At 38.3% G+C, this 22,091-nt stretch overlaps 2 protein-coding genes and 1 pseudogene across 3 annotated transcripts; 2 read left to right on the top strand and 1 right to left on the bottom strand.

The window, feature by feature from the left end:
• The first annotated feature begins 4,306 nt into the window (after positions 1 to 4,306).
• LOC119778653 lies at positions 4,307 to 8,220 on the top strand (annotated as a pseudogene).
• A 3,776-nt stretch (positions 8,221 to 11,996) lies between these two features.
• LOC119778652 (zinc finger protein 287-like) lies at positions 11,997 to 16,775 on the bottom strand. Of its 2 annotated transcripts, XM_038277995.1 has the most exons (3): positions 16,512 to 16,775; positions 12,647 to 13,659; positions 11,997 to 12,598 (listed from the first exon to the last, which is right to left on the bottom strand). In XM_038277995.1, the coding sequence occupies exons 1-2, from the start codon at positions 16,669 to 16,671 to the stop codon at positions 12,692 to 12,694; spliced, it is 1,128 nt and encodes a 375-aa protein (XP_038133923.1). In that variant the 5' UTR covers positions 16,672 to 16,775; the 3' UTR covers positions 11,997 to 12,598; positions 12,647 to 12,691. The 2 variants fall into 2 exon arrangements, with proteins under 2 accessions (XP_038133923.1, XP_038133922.1); XM_038277994.1 differs by having other exon boundaries at positions 11,997 to 13,659.
• Positions 16,776 to 19,349: 2,574 nt separating this feature from the next.
• LOC119778650 (E3 ubiquitin/ISG15 ligase TRIM25-like) lies at positions 19,350 to 21,661 on the top strand. Its single transcript, XM_038277992.1, has one exon. It carries the CDS (start codon positions 19,714 to 19,716, stop codon positions 21,391 to 21,393), a length of 1,680 nt encoding a protein of 559 aa, XP_038133920.1. The 5' UTR covers positions 19,350 to 19,713; the 3' UTR covers positions 21,394 to 21,661.
• The last annotated feature ends 430 nt before the right edge of the window (positions 21,662 to 22,091 follow it).

Raw genomic sequence — 22,091 nt, 5'->3', positions numbered from 1 at the left:
TGATAGAAGGGCAACAGTGACTCAAATAACCACCCGTTACAACCAAGGTGGGCAGAAGAGCATCTCTGAACGCACAGTACGTGGAACTTTGAGGCAGATGGGCTACAGCAGCAGAAGACCACACCGGGTGCCACTCCTTTCAGCTAAGAACAGGAAACTGAGGCTACAATTTGCACAAGCTCATCGAAATTGGACAATAGAAGATTGGAAAAACATTGCCTGGTCTGATGAGTCTCGATTTCTGCTGCGACATTCGGATGGTAGGGTCAGAATTTGGCGTCTACAACATGAAAGCATGGATCCATCCTGCCTTGTATCAACGGTTCAGGCTGGTGGTGGTGGTGTCATGGTGTGGGGAATATTTTCTTGGCACTCTTTGGGCCCCTTGGTACCAATTGAGCATTGTTGCAACGCCACAGCCTACCTGAGTATTGTTGCTGACTATGTCCATCCCTTTATGACCACAATGTACCCAACTTCTGATGGCTACTTTCAGCAGGATAATGCGCAATGTCATAAAGCTGGAATCATCTCAGGCTGGTTTCTTGAACATGACAATGAGTTCACTGTACTCAAATGGCCTCCACAGTCACCAGACCTCAATCCAATAGAGCATCTTTGGGATGTGCTGGAACGGGAGATTCGCATCATGGATGTGCAGCCGACAAATCTGCGGCAACTGTGCGATGCCATCATGTCAATGTGGACCAAACTCCCTGAGGAATGCTTCCGGCACCTTGTTGAATCTATGCCACGAAGAATTGAGGCAGTTCTGAAGGCAAAAGGGGGTCCAACCCGTTACTAGCATGGGGTACCTAATAAAGTGGCCGGTGAGTGTATATTGGTGCTTTTTTCACAAATAGTCTCTCAGGGAAATGTATTAGTTGCATCGACTTTTTAAGGAACGGGTAAAGGAGGAAGTGACGTATGCCATAAAGCAGTCTGCATATTTGTAGTTTTTTGTGTGGCTGAGTTACTGCCACCCTCCTCAATGATGCAGTGATGGTAAATGTAGGCCATAACAGAGGTGTCATTCAACTAGTTATAAGTAGATGTATGATCACAAAAGTTAGGAGAATATTTTATAAAGGTTGAAAACTTATTTAGTGTTGGTTTAATTAATGGATTAGAATAAGCAAATGTTTCATTTATTTATTTCTTTGATTTGATTAAAAAGAGGCACAAGAGGGATGTGAAAAGTTACTATATATTGTGAGAAAGTTGCTAAGTTTGCATCAATGTCTGTGCACTAAGGAGGTGATAACAACATATGAAGAGGTTGCAGCAAAAAGCTTGAATAAATTAAAGCACAATACATTAAAATATAGTCAGAGCATACCAACTTAGAGCTATACACATTATAAATCTATTTTTATCATACAGTTTTCTAGAATTCCAACTTTTCCCTTTTATTAAAAATGCCTCCACTTATCTGGAACAAACTTCCAGCAAACTGTAAAAGTGCGGAAAGCCTGAGTTCCTTTAAATCAAGAGTAAAAACACATTTGTTTAGGATTGCCTTCGACTGTTCTAGTCAAACAGTTCAACTGAAACATCGTTAGGTCAACCTTTTTATTTTATTTAGTCCAACTCTTTTAATGTTCTTTTTTGTTTCTGCATTTTTTATTTTATTTTTTTCCTACTTGCTTTGATTCTGTTTTATTTTCCTATATTTTAATCATGTAAAGCACTTTCAAATCTCGAATTGTGCTATAAATTTTTCAAATCAAAATTATTTGTTGCATTTTCACGTTGTAAAGAGGTAGTCTATGTAGGCCTATCTCATGTGCTGTGATTTCATGTCATGTTATTTATCATGTTATTGATTAATTGCAAACTTGCAAACTTTAAGTATCACTAGTCTTTTTTCAGCTATGGATGTCGGACATTATTATGGATGGCAATGTTTATTTTGTTACTAAATATGTGCAATCCAGAGTAAATCCCAACATATACACTGTACACTAGTGTGTAAGCTACAGAACACTCAGTCATGCTGTATAGGCCTATTGTACATTTTCTGGCTATCTTTACTCTTTCATTTCTGACATACAAGATCAGAATTTTTAATTCTCAAAATGACTTAACATAATGCTGTCAAATGAGCCCATTGAATTTGCAGTTTCTTATTTCTTTGAACTATATGTATTGCCATGGGTGCCTGAATATTTTAGCGTGCATAGCCATATTATTTTCTTTGTAGTACTGGAGCTGCTGTGCTGGTCTGAATATGCATACATCCATCATGATCTTGGACAGTAGACCTTGGGGGGCCACAGCAGGTTGGCAGAAAAAGGTATAGCACAACAAAGTGAGTCATTTAATAAACTGGGCAACTAACTGGGCAACCAACAACCAAAACAAACCAAAAATATGCAAAAAGAAAATAACATTAGTTTAATTCCGGTAATCTTCCCCATAGCCTAAAAAAATTCAACAGGTCAAACACGCCATTGGTTTTGCAAGGGTATTTCTGTGCGCTATGATACTGTGCTAGCTTAACATTTCCAATTATTAATTATTTTAATTGGATGTAGCTTGTTGCAAGAAATACAAACCCTGCTCAAAGAACAAAATAAAAGTATGGTTCTGTGTTGAGCTGAATCGGGACACAATTTGGTTAAAATGCAGGAAATTGCATCTAAGAAATACAAAATGTTACTGTATTTACTATTTATGGTTATATCTGCATATTTTGTGTATTACAGACTTGAATATTGTTTTATATATATATTTTATTTGGTTCCGCACATGTAGTGCCTATAAATGACCAGCAGGGGGAGTCTAGCGCGAGTATAAAATGGTAAAGAGCAGCAGAACTACTTCCTCGAGGATTGCATGTGGATGGTCGTTTGGTGCATGGCGCGTGTTTTGAAGCTGCTTATGGAGAAATGTCTTGGGCCGTGAGTAGTGAGGAAACAGGAAGCGATTCTTGTGGGATGGAAGAGGGAAATAGTGACAATGAAGGTTGGAAGATAGCAACATCAAAAAATGAGAAAAAGCGGAAAAAACAGAGATCAGTTCAAGGGGAATCTAGTTCAGAACAATCCAGTGATGATCATTCCATACATTCCACAGCACAACAAAATGAATTCAAAGTCATATTCAAAGTCGTTAATCAGGCAGACTCTTTTACAAATTGGAATCCGGTTCACTTAACAAAAACCATCAATAAACTTGTCGGAGAAGTCAGAGGTGCCAGAATTCTGTACAGTGGAGACCTGCTAATTAACTGCAGAGACAGCGCCCAGCAAGGCAAAGCAATACGGATCAACAAAATTGACGGGATAAGAGTTCAGTGCAGCCTAATGGAGAACAAAAAGATCAGCAGGGGAGTCATTGGAGGAGTTCCTCTAAAAATTTCTGAAAAAGAGATTCTGGAAAACATAAGCGGTGCAAAAGTAAAAGAAGTAAAACGGTTAAAAACAACAAGAAACGGAGAAAGATCTGACAGTTTATCAGTGCTAATTAAATTTGAGGAAGAGCAATTACCAAGCAAAGTATTCATCGGTTACATAAGCTATAATGTCAAAATCTACAATCCTCCACCATTGAGATGTTTCAAATGCCAAAAATTCGGTCACATTGCAGCAGTTTGTAAAGGGAAACAGAGGTGTGGAAGGTGTGCAGGAGAACATGAGTACGGAAAATGTGGAAAAGAAGCTATAATAAAATGCTGTAATTGTGGTGGAGAACATACTGCTGCCTATCGCGGCTGTGAAGCAAGCAAAAGGTCTGAGGAAATTAAAAAAATGAAATTTGAGCTCGGAATAACCTACGCTGAAGCTGCAAAAAGGATCCCATCTCAGTCAGAAAAACCCAAACCTACAGTTCAACACACGGCAAATTCCAAACCTCTAGAGAATCAAAAAATTGATGAAGACTCACTTATTGTTAAAAAGACAAATTTTGTTCTTTTCATGGTAGAAGTAATTAATTGTACTGCACAGACAACAAAAAAAAACGGAAAAAATCAAAATAATAGTGAAGGCTGCAGAAAAATACCTGGACATTAAAGATTTGAACTGGGAGATGGTTGGAAGTATGATGGGAGGACCGATGGGACCATCAGAAACTGGCAGAGTTAAGATGACCTAGAGTAAATTAAAATTATATGGGCAAATGTGATTTAGTATTATGTTGGTTTAAGTTACACAGGTTTTTTTTTTTTTTTTTTTTTTTTTTTTTTTTTTTTTTTTTTTTTTTTTTTTTTTTGGGTGAATCGTTTTCTGTTTTCTTGCTTTACTCCATATCAGTTGGTGGCGGTAATGCACAATTCACAAGCCTGCCAACCGCCATAAAACCCCATAAGAAGAAGAAGAAGAAGAACTACTTCCTCTGTTAATTCATGGAAAAAACGTGTCTGTGGCTCATTCAGTCAATTATCCCCCTTTTCAGGTATGATTTCACACATTAACACACCTGTGCCTTTGGTAGTGGGTTCACTAAATGCTAGACAGCTCGTAAATATGTTTCATTACCAAATATATGTTCAGCTTTTGTTGTTAAGAATGTTTCCTGACAGCATAGCTGACAGCTCATTGCAGCCAATGCAGATCAATGTGAGTGTAAAGCATTATACTGTCTATAGTATCTATTATTATTATTATGTTTGTGTAACATGATGGTTCATAAGGAAGTTGTTTTAAGTTTGGGATTATTCTGTATGTATGGAAGTTATAAGTCAACCAATCCATGTTAGAGGAAAGAATGTGTCCATGGCTCATTTATTCAATTATCTCCATTTTCAGGGCTTTTACACCACATTAAGCCTGAATGTGAATGAGTGATTGAGTGTAAAGTACTTTAGGATCCTTAGAGTTGATAAAGAGTGATATAAGCAGAGTCATGATTGTGCCGGGGTTAAAAATGTGCAGATAGTATTGTTTAATTTGGTTAATAAACATAAACAGTTGAGCTAAATATAATTACACTTTAAAGGGGGTTTAACAAAAAGTTAAAGAAACAAACCACTGGACTTTGTTTTCCAAATATAAAGACGTTTTGCTTCCCATCCAGGAAGTTTTCTCAATTCAAAATGTCTGGAGTAGCATTGAGTTAAAAAGTGGCCCAACAAAGCCTTGCTATGGCTTAGAAAAGATGCAAATTTAACCAAAAAAACAGGTCCACCCCTTAGTGATGGGGAGTCATTGAGGTCGTTGGCCTGAAAACCCGATACTGGCCCATTCCTCTGGTTGGTTTTTCTTTCTCAACATTAATGGCTTCCTTCACAGCCCTTTCAAACCACCTGTCTTCTTTGTCCAAAATATGAACATTCTGGTCCTCAGAAGACTGACCTGTGTCCATAAGGAGTAGATACAGCCGAGTCATGTCTGGAGGAGGTAGCTCTCCTGTGTTGGGCCGTGCGTCTGTGGAGAGGTTGTTTGGTTTCTCCAATATAAAGATCAGAGCATTCCTCACTGCATTGACCTGCATACACCATCCGCTCATCTTAGGTCTGGGGTTTGTCTCTAGTTTGCACCAGCCTCTGTCTAAGGGTCTGTTTGGTTTGAGATGTATTCGGATTTGGTGTTTGGACAAAATCAGGTAGTTTGTTTGCAAATATTGTAATTTATTTATTTGTAATCTGTAAATTACTGAATATGACTTTACTTTGTTCAACTGCTGGAAATACTTGATTGGGAGGCTGATTTAGAGAAATTTAATATATTTTTGTGTCAAATTTTTTACGGTAAAAGCTGGATTTAAATCATGCAATTTTAAGCATTTAAAGTATTCTACAGGCAAATATGACAAAATAATGCCTTTAGCTGATCATGGTATAATTTAATATGAAATATAATAGTTTTCTTCTAACCCTGGTGAACAACATGTCTTCAGAGTGAAGCCGCCACTCCCTGCTTAGCTACCACCCATTCTATGATGTCACCGTATCGCACTGCTTCTGAAGGCTGAACAGTCGGAGCCATTAGCTAATTAAAAAATGATGCTGCCCTTTGCAGATTAGCTGCCAAAATAACTTTTTCTCAACTTTAAATCCATTGTGAATATCACTCATACTTATAACTGAAAATGAAGGTTTTAAAATGATCAGAATTCATAAGTAATTGTTAGAAAAACTAAAGGCAGGTGGAACTAACAGCTGCTTAAGGTGAGAGCTAAGTGGCTGCAGCCTCTTTGCATTGATTTTTAGGTGAGACCAAAGTCAAGCTAAAAACGAGTTTCTGATTTCAGGAAACGAAAGTCACACAGCCACCGTGACTGAGAGGAGAAATGGAGCAGCGGGCAGTTCAGCTGGATCTAGAAACCTTCTCCTGTTCAATCTGTCTGGATCTACTGAAGGATCCAGTGGCTATTCCCTGTGGACACAGCTACTGCATGAAATGCATTAAAACACACTGGGATGAAGAGAATCAGAAAGGAATCCACAGCTGCCCTCAGTGCAAAAAAATGTTTATACCAAGACCTGACCTGGAGAAGAACACCATGTTAGCAGCTTTAGTGGAGCAGCTGAAAAAGACTGGACTCCAAGCTGCTCCTGCTGATACCTTCTATTCTGGACATGAAGATGTGTTCTGTGATTTCTGCACTGGAGGAAAACTGAAAGCCATCAAGTCCTGTTTAGTCTGTCTGGCCTCTTACTGTGAGAAACACCTTCAGCCCCATTATCATGTGGCTCCACTAAGGAAACACAAGCTGGTGAAACCTTCAAAGAACATCTGCTCTAAACCTGATGAGGTGATGAAGATGTTCTGTCGCACTGATCAGAAGTGTATCTGTTATCTCTGCTCTGTAGAACAACATAAAGGCCATCGCACAGTGTCAGCTGCAGTAGAAAGGAGTCAGAGGCAGAGAGAGCTGGAGGAGAGACGAGGAAAAATCCAGCAGAGAATCCAGGACAGAGAGAAAGATGTGAAGCTGCTTCAACAGGAGGTGGAGGCCATCAATCACTCTGCTGATAAAACAGTGGAGGACAGTGAGAAGATCTTCACTGAGCTGATCCGTCTCATCCAGAAAAGAAGCTCTGATGTGAAGCAGCAGATCAGATCCCAGCAGGAAACTGAAGTGAGTCGAGTCAAAGAGCTTCAGGAGAAGCTGGAGCAGGAGATCACTGAGCTGAAGAAGAAAGAAGCTGAGCTGAAGCAGCTCTTAAACACAGAGGATCACAACCAGTTTCTCCACAGCTACCCCTCACTGTCAGCACTCAGTGAGTCTACACACTCATCCAGCATCAATATCCGTCCTCTGAGACACTTTGAGGATGTGACAGCAGCTGTGTCAGAGCTCAGAGATAAACTGCAGGACATTCTGAGAGACACATGGACAAACATCTCACTGATAATCACTGAGGAGGAGGTTCTACTGTCAGAACCAGAACCACAGAATAGAGTTGGATTCTTAAAATATGCACGTGAAATCACATTTGATCCAAACACAGCACACACAGGGATGTTACTATCAGAGGGGAACAGGAAGGTTGCAGTGACTGATGGACATCAGTGTTATTCTAATCACTCAGAGATTCACTGATTTGTATCAGGTTCTCAGTAGACAGTCTGACTGGACGCTGTTACTGGGAGATGATCGGGTCTTATGTAGCGTTTGCATACAAGGATATCAGCAGAACAGGTAGTGGGAATGAAAGTAAGTTTGGATATAATGACAAATCTTGAGACATTCAAATATATTGATTTTGGTTTTAAATTTGGTCACAACAACATCTGGACCCCTGTCAAACGTCCTAACTCCTCCAGGATAGGAATATACCTGGATCACTCAGCAGGTATTCTGTCCTTCTACAGCGTCTCTGAAACCATGACTCTCTTTCACAGAGTCCAGACCACATTCACTCAGCCGCTGCATGTTGGTGTTTATTGCTCTGGAGAGTTCTGTAAACTCAAATAGATTTTCCTTTCTTTCTTTGATGATCTAGGTTCATGGCTCTGGTGTCTCTGCTGCTCTGTTATTCATTCTTTTTTTATTTAAATGTAGAACTTTGTGTCTGTGTTCCAGGAGTCATAAAGGATGTCACTGCTGAGGTTTTCTTTTGTTCTACTAACTCTGTTATATTTATCCATATTATAATCTTCTCTGGGCTCTAATTGTTCTACTTTAATATTTGTATTTATTTATGTGGATGTTCTAATTTTTGCTCTACTGCTCTGCAGAACAAATGTTCTTTATATCAGCTGAGAATGAAATGAGCTGAACTTGCTTCTGTTATCCTGAGGACAAATTAAAACTATCATTAACTGAGAACTGATGTCATTTTATTTTAATTCCTTTAGATTTGAAAACAAAAGTTTTTTCCATCTCTGGTTTTGTATAATAAAATGACTTAACTAGTTACATTTGGAAAGTTTATTTTCAATTATTCCTATAACTTTTACGTTTTATCATCCAATATGGTAAAGATCAGATGTTTGGCTTCATCTTGATTCATCAATAACACTCTGGTTCCACCTCTACTACAGAGAGAGACAAAACCTTTATTACAGAACTGATCTGTTTATCTAATAATGCAAAGAAAACGACTAATAATTTTGATCCTGAAATGTTGCTTCATGGTACCTTTTTAGATTTAGGTGATTTATGATGGTAATATATTCCAATATCTATATTTTCCTTGAGGTCTGATTCACCAAACCAAGATTCTGGATTATGCTGGGATTTCCCAGATAACTTTCAGTCAAAAATCATGTGACTGAAATAAATTTAAACATTTGAATTTTTTTATATTAGAATTTTAATTCATTTCAGTCACATGATTTTGATGCATGCAGCTTTAGCTTGAAGGCAGAGAGAAACATAAGTTTCTATAGTGATTTATTCTGTGCTGCTAGCTTGTACCAGTTATCTGTTCAATGGTCATAATGTTCAGAAACAATTATGTCAGTGATTGTTTTATCTCTGGGTATTATTTTTTATCAGCCTACATAAAAACAAATGAAACATATCAGCACTCAGTTAAGTACTCTTAACATTATTATGGAAGCCTTTACCATTAACTCTATAGGTATCAATGTGGACATTGCCCCTTTTCAACTGATTTAACAGACTTGTTTAAAGTTTGACAGTCTTTAATAGATGTTGCTGTGTGGAGTGGATTAAAGGAATTGCTGACAAACATTTCCCAGTGGTACTCATACACCTCAGTTTGAAAATGACTGAATAACTAAAAATAATTAACTGTTCACATGCTCATCCAAAGCTATCTCCACACTGTAAAACATTTTTCATCCAGAACAAAGTTGGGCTCCAAGTAAACATAACTTCTCACCTCACAAATACCTCATCTGGAACAACAGAGATATTCTATTTAAAAATAGGTCACTCTATCTTGAAACTTGGGTTCAAAATGGAATTTTACTGGTGGCTCAGCTGATTAATAAAGGACGATTAATCAATTACAATGAATTCTGCTCGATATATAATTTTCCAGTTAGTATCCAGGAATTCTCCATGGTGGTTAATGCTGTACCTTTGGGCACCTTAATGTTGTTTAAAAACACTAATTATACTCTGTCTGTTCCACCTTTTATCCCTGCTCTAACCGAATCATCTGTGGGAAAAAGCTGTTTTTCAATGGAGTTTAGGAAAAGCAATGAGAGAATACGCAGATTGTTCCAAGAACTTACTGTTTCTCGTCCAGCCATAACACTTTATTGGAGCCGTTATATCCCAGATATTCACTGGAAAACTGTTTGGATGATCCCCCATAAATATTTAATTATAAACAAGGTGAAGGAAGTGTCATTTAAAATTCTCCATAAAATTTACCCTGCTAAACATTATATGATAAAATATAAACGCGACATAAACACTAATTGCACTTTCTGTGAGGGCCATCCAGAAACTGTGACACATCTTTTTTGGCTCTGCCCTGTTATACAAAGGTTTTGGTCTGAATTTAGCAGGTTTATTATTGACCATATTTTAAACAATTTTTCTTTATGCTGGGAAAATGTTTTATTTTGTTTCTATAGATTTCATAGAAAGGTTGCTGATCATTCCTTTATAATAAACTTACTAATACTCTTTGCTAAATATTATATTCATAAATGCAAGTTTGCTAATAGGACACCTTGTTTTTCTTTTTTCATTAAAGATATGGCTCTATATGTCAAATCAATAACAGACTCTACAAATCAAAAGGCTCAAAGGACAATCTCGATATGTACGTCTTTGCATGTTCTTATCTAATCACCCCTGGTTGTATTGCTTGAATGTTGTATTGTTCATTATGCTGTTTGTTGTATACAGGTGCTGGTCATAAAATTAGAATATCATGAAAAAGTAGATTGATTTCAGTAATTCCATTTAAAAAGTGAAACTTGTATATTATATTCATACATTACATACAAACTCATATATTTCAGGTGTTTATTTTGTTTAATTTTGATGATTACAAATGACAACAAATGAAAATCTCAAATTCATCATATCAGAAAATTAGAATATTACTGAAGACCAATAAAAACAAAGGATTTATAGAAATGTTGGCCAACTGAAAAGTATGAACATGAAAAGTATGAGCATGTACAGCACTCAGTATTTAGTTGGGCCTCCTTTGGCCTGTATTACTGCAGCAATGCGGCGTGGCATGGAGTCGATCAGTCTGTGGCACTGCTCAGGTGTTATGATAGCCCAGGTTGCTCTAATAGTGGCTTTTAGCTCTTCTGAATTGTTGGGTCTGGTGTATTGCATCTTCTTCTTCACAATACCCCATAGATTTTCTATGGGGTTAAGGTCAGGAGAGTTTGCTGGCCAATTAAGAACAGGGATACCATGGTCCTTCAACCAGGTACTGGTAGCTTTGGCACTGTGTGCAGGTGCCAAGTCCTGTTGGAAAATGAAATCTGCATCTCCAAAAAGTTGGTCAGCTGCAGGAAGCATGAAGTGCTCTAAAACTTCCTGGTATGTGGCTGCGTTGACCCTGGACCTCAGAAAACACAATGGACCAACACCAGCAGATGACATGGCACCCCAAACCATCACTGACTGTGGAAACTTTACACTGGACTTCAAGCAACGTGGATGAAGTGCCTCTCTTCTTTTCCTCCAGACTCTGGGACCTTGATTTCCAAAGGAAATGCAAAATTTACTTTCATCAGAGAACATGACTTTGGACCACTCACCAGCAGTCCAGTCCTGTTTCTCTTTAGCCCAGGCAAGACGCTTCTGACGCTGTCTGTGGTTCAAGAGTGGCTTGACACAAGGAATGCGACAGCAGAAACCCATGTCTTTCATACGTCTGTGTGTGGTGGTTCTTGAAGCACTCACTCCAGCTGCAGTCCACTCTTTGTGAATCTCCCCCACATTTTTGAATGGGTTTTGTTTCACAATCCTCTCCAGGGTGCGGTTATCTCTCTTGCTTGTACACTTTTTTCGAACACATCTTTTCCTTCCCTTCGCCTCTCTATTAATGTGCTTGGACACTGAGCTCTGTGAACAGCCAGCCTCTTTAGCGATGATCTTTTGTGTCTTGCCCTCCTTGTGCAAGGTGTCGATGGTCGTCTTTTGGACAACTGTCAAGTCAGCAGTCTTCCCCATGATTGTGTAGCCTATAGAACTAGACTGAAAGACCATTTAAAGGCTTTTGCAGGTGGTTTGAGTTAATTAGCTGATTAGAGTGTGGCACCAGGGGCCATCAATTTTGAACCTTTTCACAATATTCTAATTTTCTGATATGATGAATTTGAGATTTTCATTTGTTGTCATTTGTAATCCTCAAAATTAAACAAAATAAACATCTGAAATATATGAGTTTGTATGTAATGTATGAATATAATATACAAGTTTCACTTTTTAAATGGAATTACTGAAATCAATCTACTTTTTCATGATATTCTAATTTTATGACCAGCACCTGTACTAATTTCCTTTAAAATAAAGTTCATTGAAAAAAAAAAAAAAAAAAAAGTTGGGCTCCAAGACCATATTAGAAATCTCCCCTGTATCTATGCTGCCAGCACCATAGCGCCCCCTAGCAGACTGGCATGAAACATACACATACAACTAAAGAGCAACACGTGTTTAAACTCAAACTCATTTATTATAAAACTTGAAACTTTTTGAACATTGAAATGAGATACATATTTTTATACTTTGGCTACCATATAAAGTCTGACATAAATACATTTATGCAATAAAGTGAAACAACTTGAACAAAATCAAAATTCAAATGAACCATTGAAATTTAATTCAATCTAAACAAGCAGCAGTATTTTCCTATAAACCTTAATCTATCATCAAAGCTTTGCTTCAAAATCTTGTTTAAGGAGGATGTTGAAGCTCTCTCAAAGGGTGACATTCAATTCTTGGCTTGCATAAGTAAGCGATGGTCAGGCTAAATAAAACTGGCTGCCGATGAGCGAAGAAAATGTAAATCTTTTTAATTAAAACTCTGACCTTTTCTTTTAAGAAATGTTGTGAATATTTTTGCCATTTTTTCCCCCTAAAACTTTGATTCAATCAATATTTTATCAGTAAGGACTCTTAAAATTCTATCGATAGTTAATTTAGCGGAGAGAGCTCCTGCTTAGGACCTATATATGCAGGACATATAGGTACAGCCCACCAAAAGGAAATTAATAAAGATCTTTTGAAATGTCAGGTTCTAGTTTCTTTTACTCTGCTTACGCTTTGCTCTGTTCAGCCCACTGTGCTGTCAGTGTGCACAGTGAGCTGACGTAAACGGCTCGGCCACATGGAGGGTAGGGCTTTAATCTCACTGCACCATGAATCGATAATGGAATTCGTTTCCAACACTTAACCGATTTCTATTCCTTTTATGAATTCGATGTTGCAGCCCTACCTCACATGAAAATGGCCTCTCCCCAGTGTGGGTTCTTTGGTGTACGTCTAAATGATCGCGTCTGATGAAACCTTTCCCACATATTTCGCAGGAGAAGGGCCTCTCGCCTGTGTGGATTTTCCTGTGAACGTTTAAGCTAGCAATTTGAGTGAAGCTTTTTCCACACGTTTCACAGGAAAAAGGCTTCTCACCTGTGTGGATTCTCTGGTGTGCGTATAAGTGATGGCGTCTAACAAAACTTGCTCCACACGTCTCACAAGAAAACCGTCTCTCACACGTGTGGGTTCGGTAATGCTGTTCTAATCTATGCTTATTTTTAAAGGATCTTCCACAAACATCATCTTTAAAAGACATTTTCTCTGTGTCAACATGAGGCTGCCTCTCAGACGCAGCGGAGCTACTTCCCTCCTGAGCTGTGATCTCAACTACAGGAGAGATAAAGGAAAGCTGTCCAGTTATTGGTTCTCCTTCACACAGATTACTGCCCTGAAGAGTGGAAGTCTCCATCAGAGCAATGGACTGTTTCTTGGTAAGCTGTCCTTTCTCCTGACTGCTGCCAAGGTCCTTGTGGTTGAGTCTAGTTGGTCGTCCGAGCATTGAAGAATCTAGTTGTTCCTGTTCCTCTTTTTCCAACAAAGACCATGGATCCTCATTTTCTTCTTTAATCAGTAGAGGTTCTGGATCCTCCTCTTCTACTTTAATCCACGGAGGCCCAGGTTCCCCCTGTTCTTCAAACAGTGGGAAATCTGGTTCCATCTGTTTTTCTTCATTCCACTGAGGTTCTGTCTCCTCCTGGTGATGACTGGATGCCCTCTTCTGGCTACAGAGCTGTTGGATGTCTAAAGCTTCCTCCTCATTGGAGACACATGGCTTTTGGAGTTCTGTGGGGACAAAAAAGAAAGAGAGATCGACGTCTTTTAACCCAGTGAGCCAGAATGATAAGATATAGCACTCAGGTTTAGGTCTACACATTAAAGCAGTGCTAAGTATTTCTTTTTTAACCTTAATAAATTTAAATAAATAAAAAAGGCATAGAACACCTTTGCCAGTAGGGAAAATGAAAAGGTGAATGCGCTTGAGATGGGACTCGAAAAATGTAAATCTGGGCAAAGCGTTTGCTTCGTGGCGAGACCTCAAAGAAAAACAGGCAAATACTGATGCAGACCTGTTATTAGACTTCCATGTCTGCTTTATAGGGAATGGGGATATTTTTTTTTGAACGCTACTATAAAACATGGATTGGCTGGATCACCAGCCTTTGGAGCTAATAAAAAATGGTTTACTCGAGAGGCAGATGTACTTGTACAAGAGTAAGAATTTGCATGGCAAGGCAAGGCAAATTTATTTGTATAGCACAATTCAGTACAAAGACGATGCAAAGTGCTTTACATGATTAAAATATAGGGAAAAAAACAGAGTCAAAGCAAGTAGGAAAAAATTAATAAATAAATAAAATAAAAAATGCAGAAACAAAAAAGAAGATTAAAAACAGTTGGACTAAAGAAAATAAAGTTGAACTAATGATGTTTCAGTTGAACTGTTTAACTAGAACAGTCGAAGGCAATCCTAAACAAATGTGTTTTTAGTCTTGATTTAAAGGAACTAAGGCTTTCCGCACTTTTACAGTTTGCTGGAAGTTTGTTCCAGATCAGTGGAGCATAGGAACTAAATGCTGCTTCTCCATGTTTAGTTCTGGTTCTAGGTATGCAGAGCAGGCTGGAGCCAGAAGACATTGAGTGGTCTGGAGGGTTGATACACTGATAGCAAGTCTGTGATGTATTTAGGTACTAAGCCATTCAGAGATTTATAGACTAACAGAAGTATTTTAAAGTCTATTCTCTGAGATACAGGGAGCCATTGTAAGGACTTTAGAACCGGGGTGATGTGCTCTACTTTCTTAGTCTTAGTGAGGACACGGGCAGCAGCATTCTGGATCAGCTGTAAAAAGGCTGCTAGTTTACATTAGATAATGTACAATAGCACACGACTCTAAAGACATTTGGTTGTGACACATATTTTAGAGAGTGACAGTGCTGTAGCTGAGGGGTGCGCGGCTCACAGAGGGCAGTCAGTGTTTACGGCAGTACTATATTTAATAAATGCTGTAGGGGGAGCAGGACTAAAAAAATGTAGCCAGTCATATTAATAAATGAAATAGCAGCCACCGTCATGAGAAACCACAACAACTAATGCTTTTACATTCTTGCTGTTCCTCTTTCAGAGATTAAATAATATATTCTGATAAAACAGACGTGATAGCATCAGCTAGGCGTACATCCTCCTGTGCTGCCATGTTTGTTTTTAAATTTGACTGTGGGCTCAGTAGTTACTGCTTTCCTCACTGCCATATGTCCAGCTTTAAGGCATAACACTGGAGCGTGATTGGCCAATGCATTTTGGGTCAGACTTGAAAGATTGAAAGTCGTAGGGAAGCGGCTGTTCTAAAGGTTGCAGTTCCGAATTCTCCCGAGAGATGCCCGACTTTACACGAGTGAATAAAGTTAATGTGATTGGTCGTTTATCAAGGGTTGTTGTGGCAGAAGGTTCGAAGCAACTTTGATTGTGGCCGGTTTCTTAGAAGAATCTTGCTAACCAGTTAGCAACTTAGTGCTAGTACTGTAGGTTCCAAATGGGAAATTAAATTGGGACCAAGTAGCTCTAAATTGGTGACTTAGCAGCGACACTGTGAAGGAACACTATGGACAGCTGAAACATGCAAGAGGAGGAGAGTTTTGTGTCGGAGGTCGTGGATGAGTCTCCTTCGACATACATATTTTATTTAGAGGAGAAAAGTGGGGATGAAGATGTTGTGGAAGAGGACGCCAGGGCAGCAGAAGCTTGGTTTGGTGTAGAAGGCTTTCAGCCGTACATGTCTGTGCCCTTGCCTCGCAACGCTGCCAGTTCTGTTAGCTCTACGACCGCAGAGACACAGACGTCCATCCCCGTGAACACTGGGACAGAACTCAATGGGAAAGGAAATGATTCTCATTTCAACCGTTGTATATAATAGCTGCGACATATGAATCAGGATGACCGAAAAAATTTGATTGACAGATGACCGTTGATATATGATTGGCTGAATTTATGTGTTCAGGCTGACGTATAACTAACTGGCCTGCATAAAATAATGAAAAAAAAACCCCCACAGATTTTAAGACAGGATTTTTTTTTTTTTATAGAAAATTTTAGGACAATATCGTCTGATAAGAGTACATTTATATAAATGTTTAAGACAGAAGGATTTGACATTTAAATATGACTTCCCTACGACTTTAACACATCCGATTTACACAAGGCTTCATCCAAATGAAGGCAGATGTGAATATATAAAACACTCTGTTCGAACAGAGGGATCTATTCAGGTAAAACAGATGCACAGCAGCCTACATTTCAAACCTGCTTCCAGAGAGTGAAAGTATAATGTCAGCACCAACAGATCCCTGACAGGATAGCCCTATAACCGGCTACAGATGGGCACTTTTGCACATGTAAACAGATAGATACCTCACCACCCTTAACACACATGCTGTAATAAACGAGAGCACCATTAGCGTCTAATAGTGATGTTTAAGTAGATAGTTTTTAAAGCTTGTAAATATGAGGGCCACTATGTCTGTGGAGGAGCCGTTAGTGGCCCCTGGGGCAGACTGTCTATTAGTTTAGCTTAGCTTATGTTAGTTTAGTTTAGCTTTAGATCAAATGTATCTAGCAGTCAGTCGGTGGGGCTTCCTACCGATTCTGGTGAGTTTCATCTGGGGTTTCCAGTGGCTCTCCAGCAGTCTGACGTCTTCCTCGTAGCGGACGAAGGTTTTTTCAACCTCGGTGAGGATTTCTTCAGCAGCGGCGGTTAGTCGCTCTCTGATAAACTCTCTCAGATGCTGAACTGAAGACATTGTTTCTAACACGACTGAAAAGTTGAGCCGGGATACAAGAACACAGCCTTTATCTAGCAGAGTCCTCACAGGCTGCTGCTAGAGCTCTTTGTTTTTGCCTCAGACTGAGACGAAGCAGTTGATTGGTCCGTTTACCGCCCCCTGCTGGACTGGAGTGGACATTGGCAGGAAAATCACAGCGTTCCACGACTTCTAATTAACTCTGTTGTAACCTAATTTAATGTTTAGCAAAATGCTTTATTCATAAACAGAGAGTATAGAGATCATCCCCAATCTTTAGTATTTTTTTTTAAATCTGAATTTAAGTTATATTTGACATCTCTTGAATGTATCGAATCTTACTAATACCTAACTGAAATACTAATGGAACTGCCCACTGATGTACATTATTCCTAACATATAAATCTCCTTGTTGTTATATTAATTATTGTTTCATTATCATTGCTCACTCATTCTTTATTTTCCTTATCAATGTTACTTAGTATTTCCATTTTGAAATCTGCCTCTACTATGCCTTCCATAGAATTTTAATGTTGTTATTGCCTTACTTGTTTGTACTTACTTTGTTTAAATAAAGTTTATTATATATATTTAAAAAAAAAAACACCACCCGAAATCCTATACACTACTGTTTATGCTCTAAAAACATTCTAAATGACTTCGTTTCGAGTAAATTCTGGATGCTACCCACTCAGGACACTTGGAATACATTGGACGAGCAGTATGGAGGAATATTGACACGTTTTTTGTGGACTTTTATGGACCTTTCTGCCTCGGGCGCCATGGACCTCCATTATTTGAATGTCAGCAGACAGCAAGAAGCCTCCCAGATCTCCAGATGCATTTGAGATATCAAAAAAGTACTCCAGAGTGTTGTTCAGCATGGGGGTGAGTAGAAAATGAAGGCTAATCATGTTTTGGGTGTACTATTCCTTTAAAGCTAGAGTGGAGGATGTTCTTTTTTCTTGGTGGATCATCAAAATAATTGGTCCTCCTAACTGTCAATCATTCTGGTGATATGTTTACATAAGGCCGTCCTACGTGCTCGTCCCTATTTTCACTTACAGGTGGTGAGTCTGACATAGTGGGAAAATTGCAAAGCTTCTTTTGGAAACTAAGCTTGTATGAGCGATGCAAACAGCAACTTTAAAACAGAGCGTGCACAAGGACAAATGGGCTCATGCACACTCTCACACATATTTAATAGCTCTTCCCTTCGGGAGCAGGTACAGGGTTGTGCATGTGCATTTATTTTGAGCAGAGGGCGGGTCTATTCGAACGTTCACAAAAATCCTCCACTCTACCTTTAAGGTTTCTATATTGGTCCAACAAGCACTGTTCCTCTGACAATCAGTCTTTAACTTTTCTCTACAATCAGAATTATTTTACTATAGCAATTAGAGTCAGTCAGAGTTTTTATTTATTTATTTTTTTTGATTGATTGTTTGATAGATTCGTTTTATTGATCTCACAGTGGAGAAATTGAATTGTTGCATCAGTTCAAATAGTCAAAGGAGAAGAAGAAGGTGCCAAAGGAAGAAAAAGGTGCATGGGATATATACAGTGTATACAGTGCGTCCACATATGACATCTTTTTTTTTTTTAGTAGGATTATTATACAATGTTATTGCACAGGGTGCTTACATAGATATAGACGGATATTTATATCTATATATATATATATATATATATATATATATATATATATATATATATATATATATAGTATATATATATATATATATATATAGTTATTGCGCTGGGTGTCAAATAAATGGTCTATTTTAGTGGGAGTACATCCAGCTATCATAGGGTAACCACATTTTGATTTTTAAAAACATTAAGCCTTCCCTTGGTGTAATGTTTGCAGTACAATTATCAGGAAAAAATAAAATATGAGCTTTTCTCTAATCCCCAAAATACATGCTTTAGTCTATTACAAGCATTTCTGTCAAAATTACAACAATAGCCATCTTTAAAAACCAGAGGTGGGTAGAGGAAATCTTACACAAGAGTAGCATTTCATTAACATGTTATTACTCCAAGTAATAACTCAAGTACAGATTTTTTTGTTTGCTCATAAGAACCACATTTAATTGTTTTAACGTTTCTCTGATTGGAATAATTTTAATTTTGATTAAATTATCATGATGTTCTTCTTTAGGATTATTTTCTAATTTATAGCATTCATGACAGCATTTTATGGAAGCGAGAGTGGTTGTATGCGTCCAAAACTTTTTCACTAATGACTGGAAACTGGTAGATAATTTTGTTAAAAGAAAATTCTGGAGAAAGGAATAGAAGAGAAGATGCAATAATGATATGATAGAGGGCAGGTTACACCAAATTTGTGTTATAAAAGATGGTTAAAGATTTAAAAAAAATGTGAGTTGTGGAGAAAAAGACAAATTGATCTTTTTGTGATGGATTGAGTTAAATATGTATTAATGAGAAAATATAATAGGAGAGGGAAATAATGGAGTCTAAAATAATTTAGGAACATAGCTGTATATTAGTATTATGAATCCTAATATTCCACAAATTTCTAAAGATCATTCTTACACTAAACTAAAACAGAAAATAATGGTGGCTCTTGTACGCTAGGTGGCAGTATGCGCCCCAGAAGTTGTTTGCGATTCGCCATTTTGAAAAAAGAAGAAAAACTAGCAGTTGACCAATAGCTGTTTCCCATTCTTGATCGACTTGTCGGACCTACTTAAAAGTAATTTGCATGTTACTTTAAATAGGTAGCTATGTTAACATAGGGAGAGAATCATAAAATGTTCCATTGCATTTTCTAGTTAATGTTTAACGGAATATTGGCCTGAGTTTCATATTTGCTAGCAAGTAGCGCCTTGGTGCGTGGTCACGTGATTCGGAGAGCGTTTCTTATTGGCTCTGCAGTGCGCAGACTCATAAATCCATCATGGCTGAGCCTTTGTAGCGGGTTTTCGAAATCGTTAGTTTCCTTTTTCTGTGCTATATATGGATCCAATCCCGTTTTTTTTATAAAAGAAGAAAAGAACAAACAGCATTCTTGAAATGGAACGTAAAGAAGCTATCTTGGATGGAGAAACCTTCTCCTGTTCAATCTGTTTGGATCTACTGAAGGATCCAGTGACTATTCCCTGTGGACACAGCTACTGTATGAACTGCATTAATGCACACTGGGATGAAAAGCATCAGAAAGGAATCCACAGCTGCCCTCAATGCAGAGAGACCTTCACTAAGAGGCCAGTTTTAAAGAAAAACACCATCTTAGCAGCTTTAGTGGAGCAACTGAAGAAGACTGGACTCCAAGCTGCTCCTGCTGATCACTGCTTTGCTGGACCTGAAGATGTGGCCTGTGATTTCTGCACTGGAAGAAAACTGAAAGCCATAAAGTCCTGTTTGGTCTGTCTGGCCTCTTACTGTGAGAAACACCTTCAGCCTCATTATGATTCAGCTACATTTAAGAAACACAAGCTGGTGAAACCTTCAAAGAACCTCCAGGAGAACATCTGCTCTCAACATGATGAGGTGATGAAGATGTTCTGCCGCACTGATCAGAAGTGTATCTGTTATCTCTGCTCTGTAGAGGAACATAAAGGCCATGACACAGTGTCAGCTGAAGCAGAAATGGCTGAGAGGCAAAGCGAGCTGGAGGAGAGACGAGGAAGAATCCATCAGAGAATCCAGGACAGAGAGAAAGATGTGAAGCTGCTTCAACAGGAGGTGGAGGCCATCAATCACTCTGCTGATAAAACAGTGGAGGACAGTGAGAAGATCTTCACTGAGCTGATCCGTCTCATCCAGAAAAGAAGCTCTGATGTGAAGCAGCAGATCAGATCCCAGCAGGAAACTGAAGTGAGTCGAGTCAAAGAGCTTCAGGAGAAGCTGGAGCAGGAGATCACTGAGCTGAAGAAGAAAGAAGCTGAGCTGAAGCAGCTCTTAAACACAGAGGATCACAACCAGTTTCTCCACAGCTACCCCTCACTGTCAGCACTCAGTGAGTCTACACACTCATCCAGCATCAATATCCGTCCTCTGAGACACTTTGAGGATGTGACAGCAGCTGTGTCAGAGCTCAGAGATAAACTGCAGGACATTCTGAGAGACGCATGGACAAACATCTCACTGACAATCACTGCAGTGGAGGCTTTACTTTCAGATCCAGAACCAAAGAGCAGAGCAGAATTTCTTAAATATGCATGTAAAATAACATTTGATCCAGATACAGCACATAATAATCTGCTGTTATCAGATGGGAACAGAAAGGTTAGAGTGACTGATAAACTTCAGTCTTATTCTAATCATCCAGAGAGATTTACTGATTGTTTCCAGGTCCTAAGCAAAGAAAGTCTGACTGGACGTTGTTACTGGGAGGTGGAGAAGAGAACCAAAGCCGTTTACATTGCTGTCTCATACAAGAACATAAGTAGAGCAGGGAATGGAAGTGGACTGGGATATAATAACAAATCTTGGTCTTTGTATTGTTTCCAAAATGAATATGAAGTTTTCCACAAGAAAATCTCAACTTCCTTCTCAGCTCCTTATGCCTCCAGAATAGGAGTGTACCTGGATCACTCAGCAGGTGTTCTATCCTTCTACAACGTCTCTAAAACCATGATTCTCCTCCACAGAGTCCAGACCACATTCACTCAGCCGCTACATGTTGGTATCTGGATTTTTAACTTTGGAGATACTGTTGAACTTGGTAAAATGAAAAAAACAAAAAAATAGACAAGATGTTGGGTTTCTCTTTGCGTTTGAAGCTGTTCTTTCAGTATTAATCCTACTTTCAAATCAACATCATCTCGTCATGGGATCATATTTTTAGTTGTGGTCAAATGTTTCTGAAGATTTATACTCATTTTTTTTTATTTCTCTTTTTATAACATTGCATTGATTTATCCAACTGTTTTTGTCTGCAACTAAATTTTGTTTTGTATTTTTTTTTACTTTTGCTGTTTCTGAAGTTGGAAAATAAACTAACTTAGCTACAACAATATTTTCAGACTGTTCATTATTACATCCCATGAAGTTGTTATAGTTAAATATTACAAAATTAATTCAGAGCAGTTTTTCAGAGAAGGAATTTAAAGACTTGCAGTTTCTTTTTTTCTTTTTCTTTTGGTTATTTAACTAAAAAGCCTTTAAAAGTTGCCTATTAAAATACACTTTAGAGCTTTTTATCTTGACTTGTTTTATATAATATCTAGAAAGAAAAATCAGATATCCCAGTTTTGGTCAACGCATCCTCGCTGTCGGGGTTTTGTGACTCCTATTAATGATCTAATTTGAAATGATAATCTGTTTCAATCTGTTCACACTATTTTTTTTTGGACTAGTTTCCTCTATGGGGCAACAGGTGAACACCGCTACCTTACCAAAAGAGGGCTTTGTAATCCTACTGCTCAGGCAGAAGCGGAAGTTGAAGC

This window comes from Cyprinodon tularosa, unplaced genomic scaffold (genome assembly GCF_016077235.1).
Source record: "Cyprinodon tularosa strain WSP-4 unplaced genomic scaffold, ASM1607723v1 ctg1369, whole genome shotgun sequence".
In the NCBI taxonomy this organism is placed as follows: Eukaryota; Metazoa; Chordata; class Actinopteri; order Cyprinodontiformes; family Cyprinodontidae; genus Cyprinodon; species Cyprinodon tularosa.
This window is presented reverse-complemented; position numbering and strand designations above follow the sequence as displayed.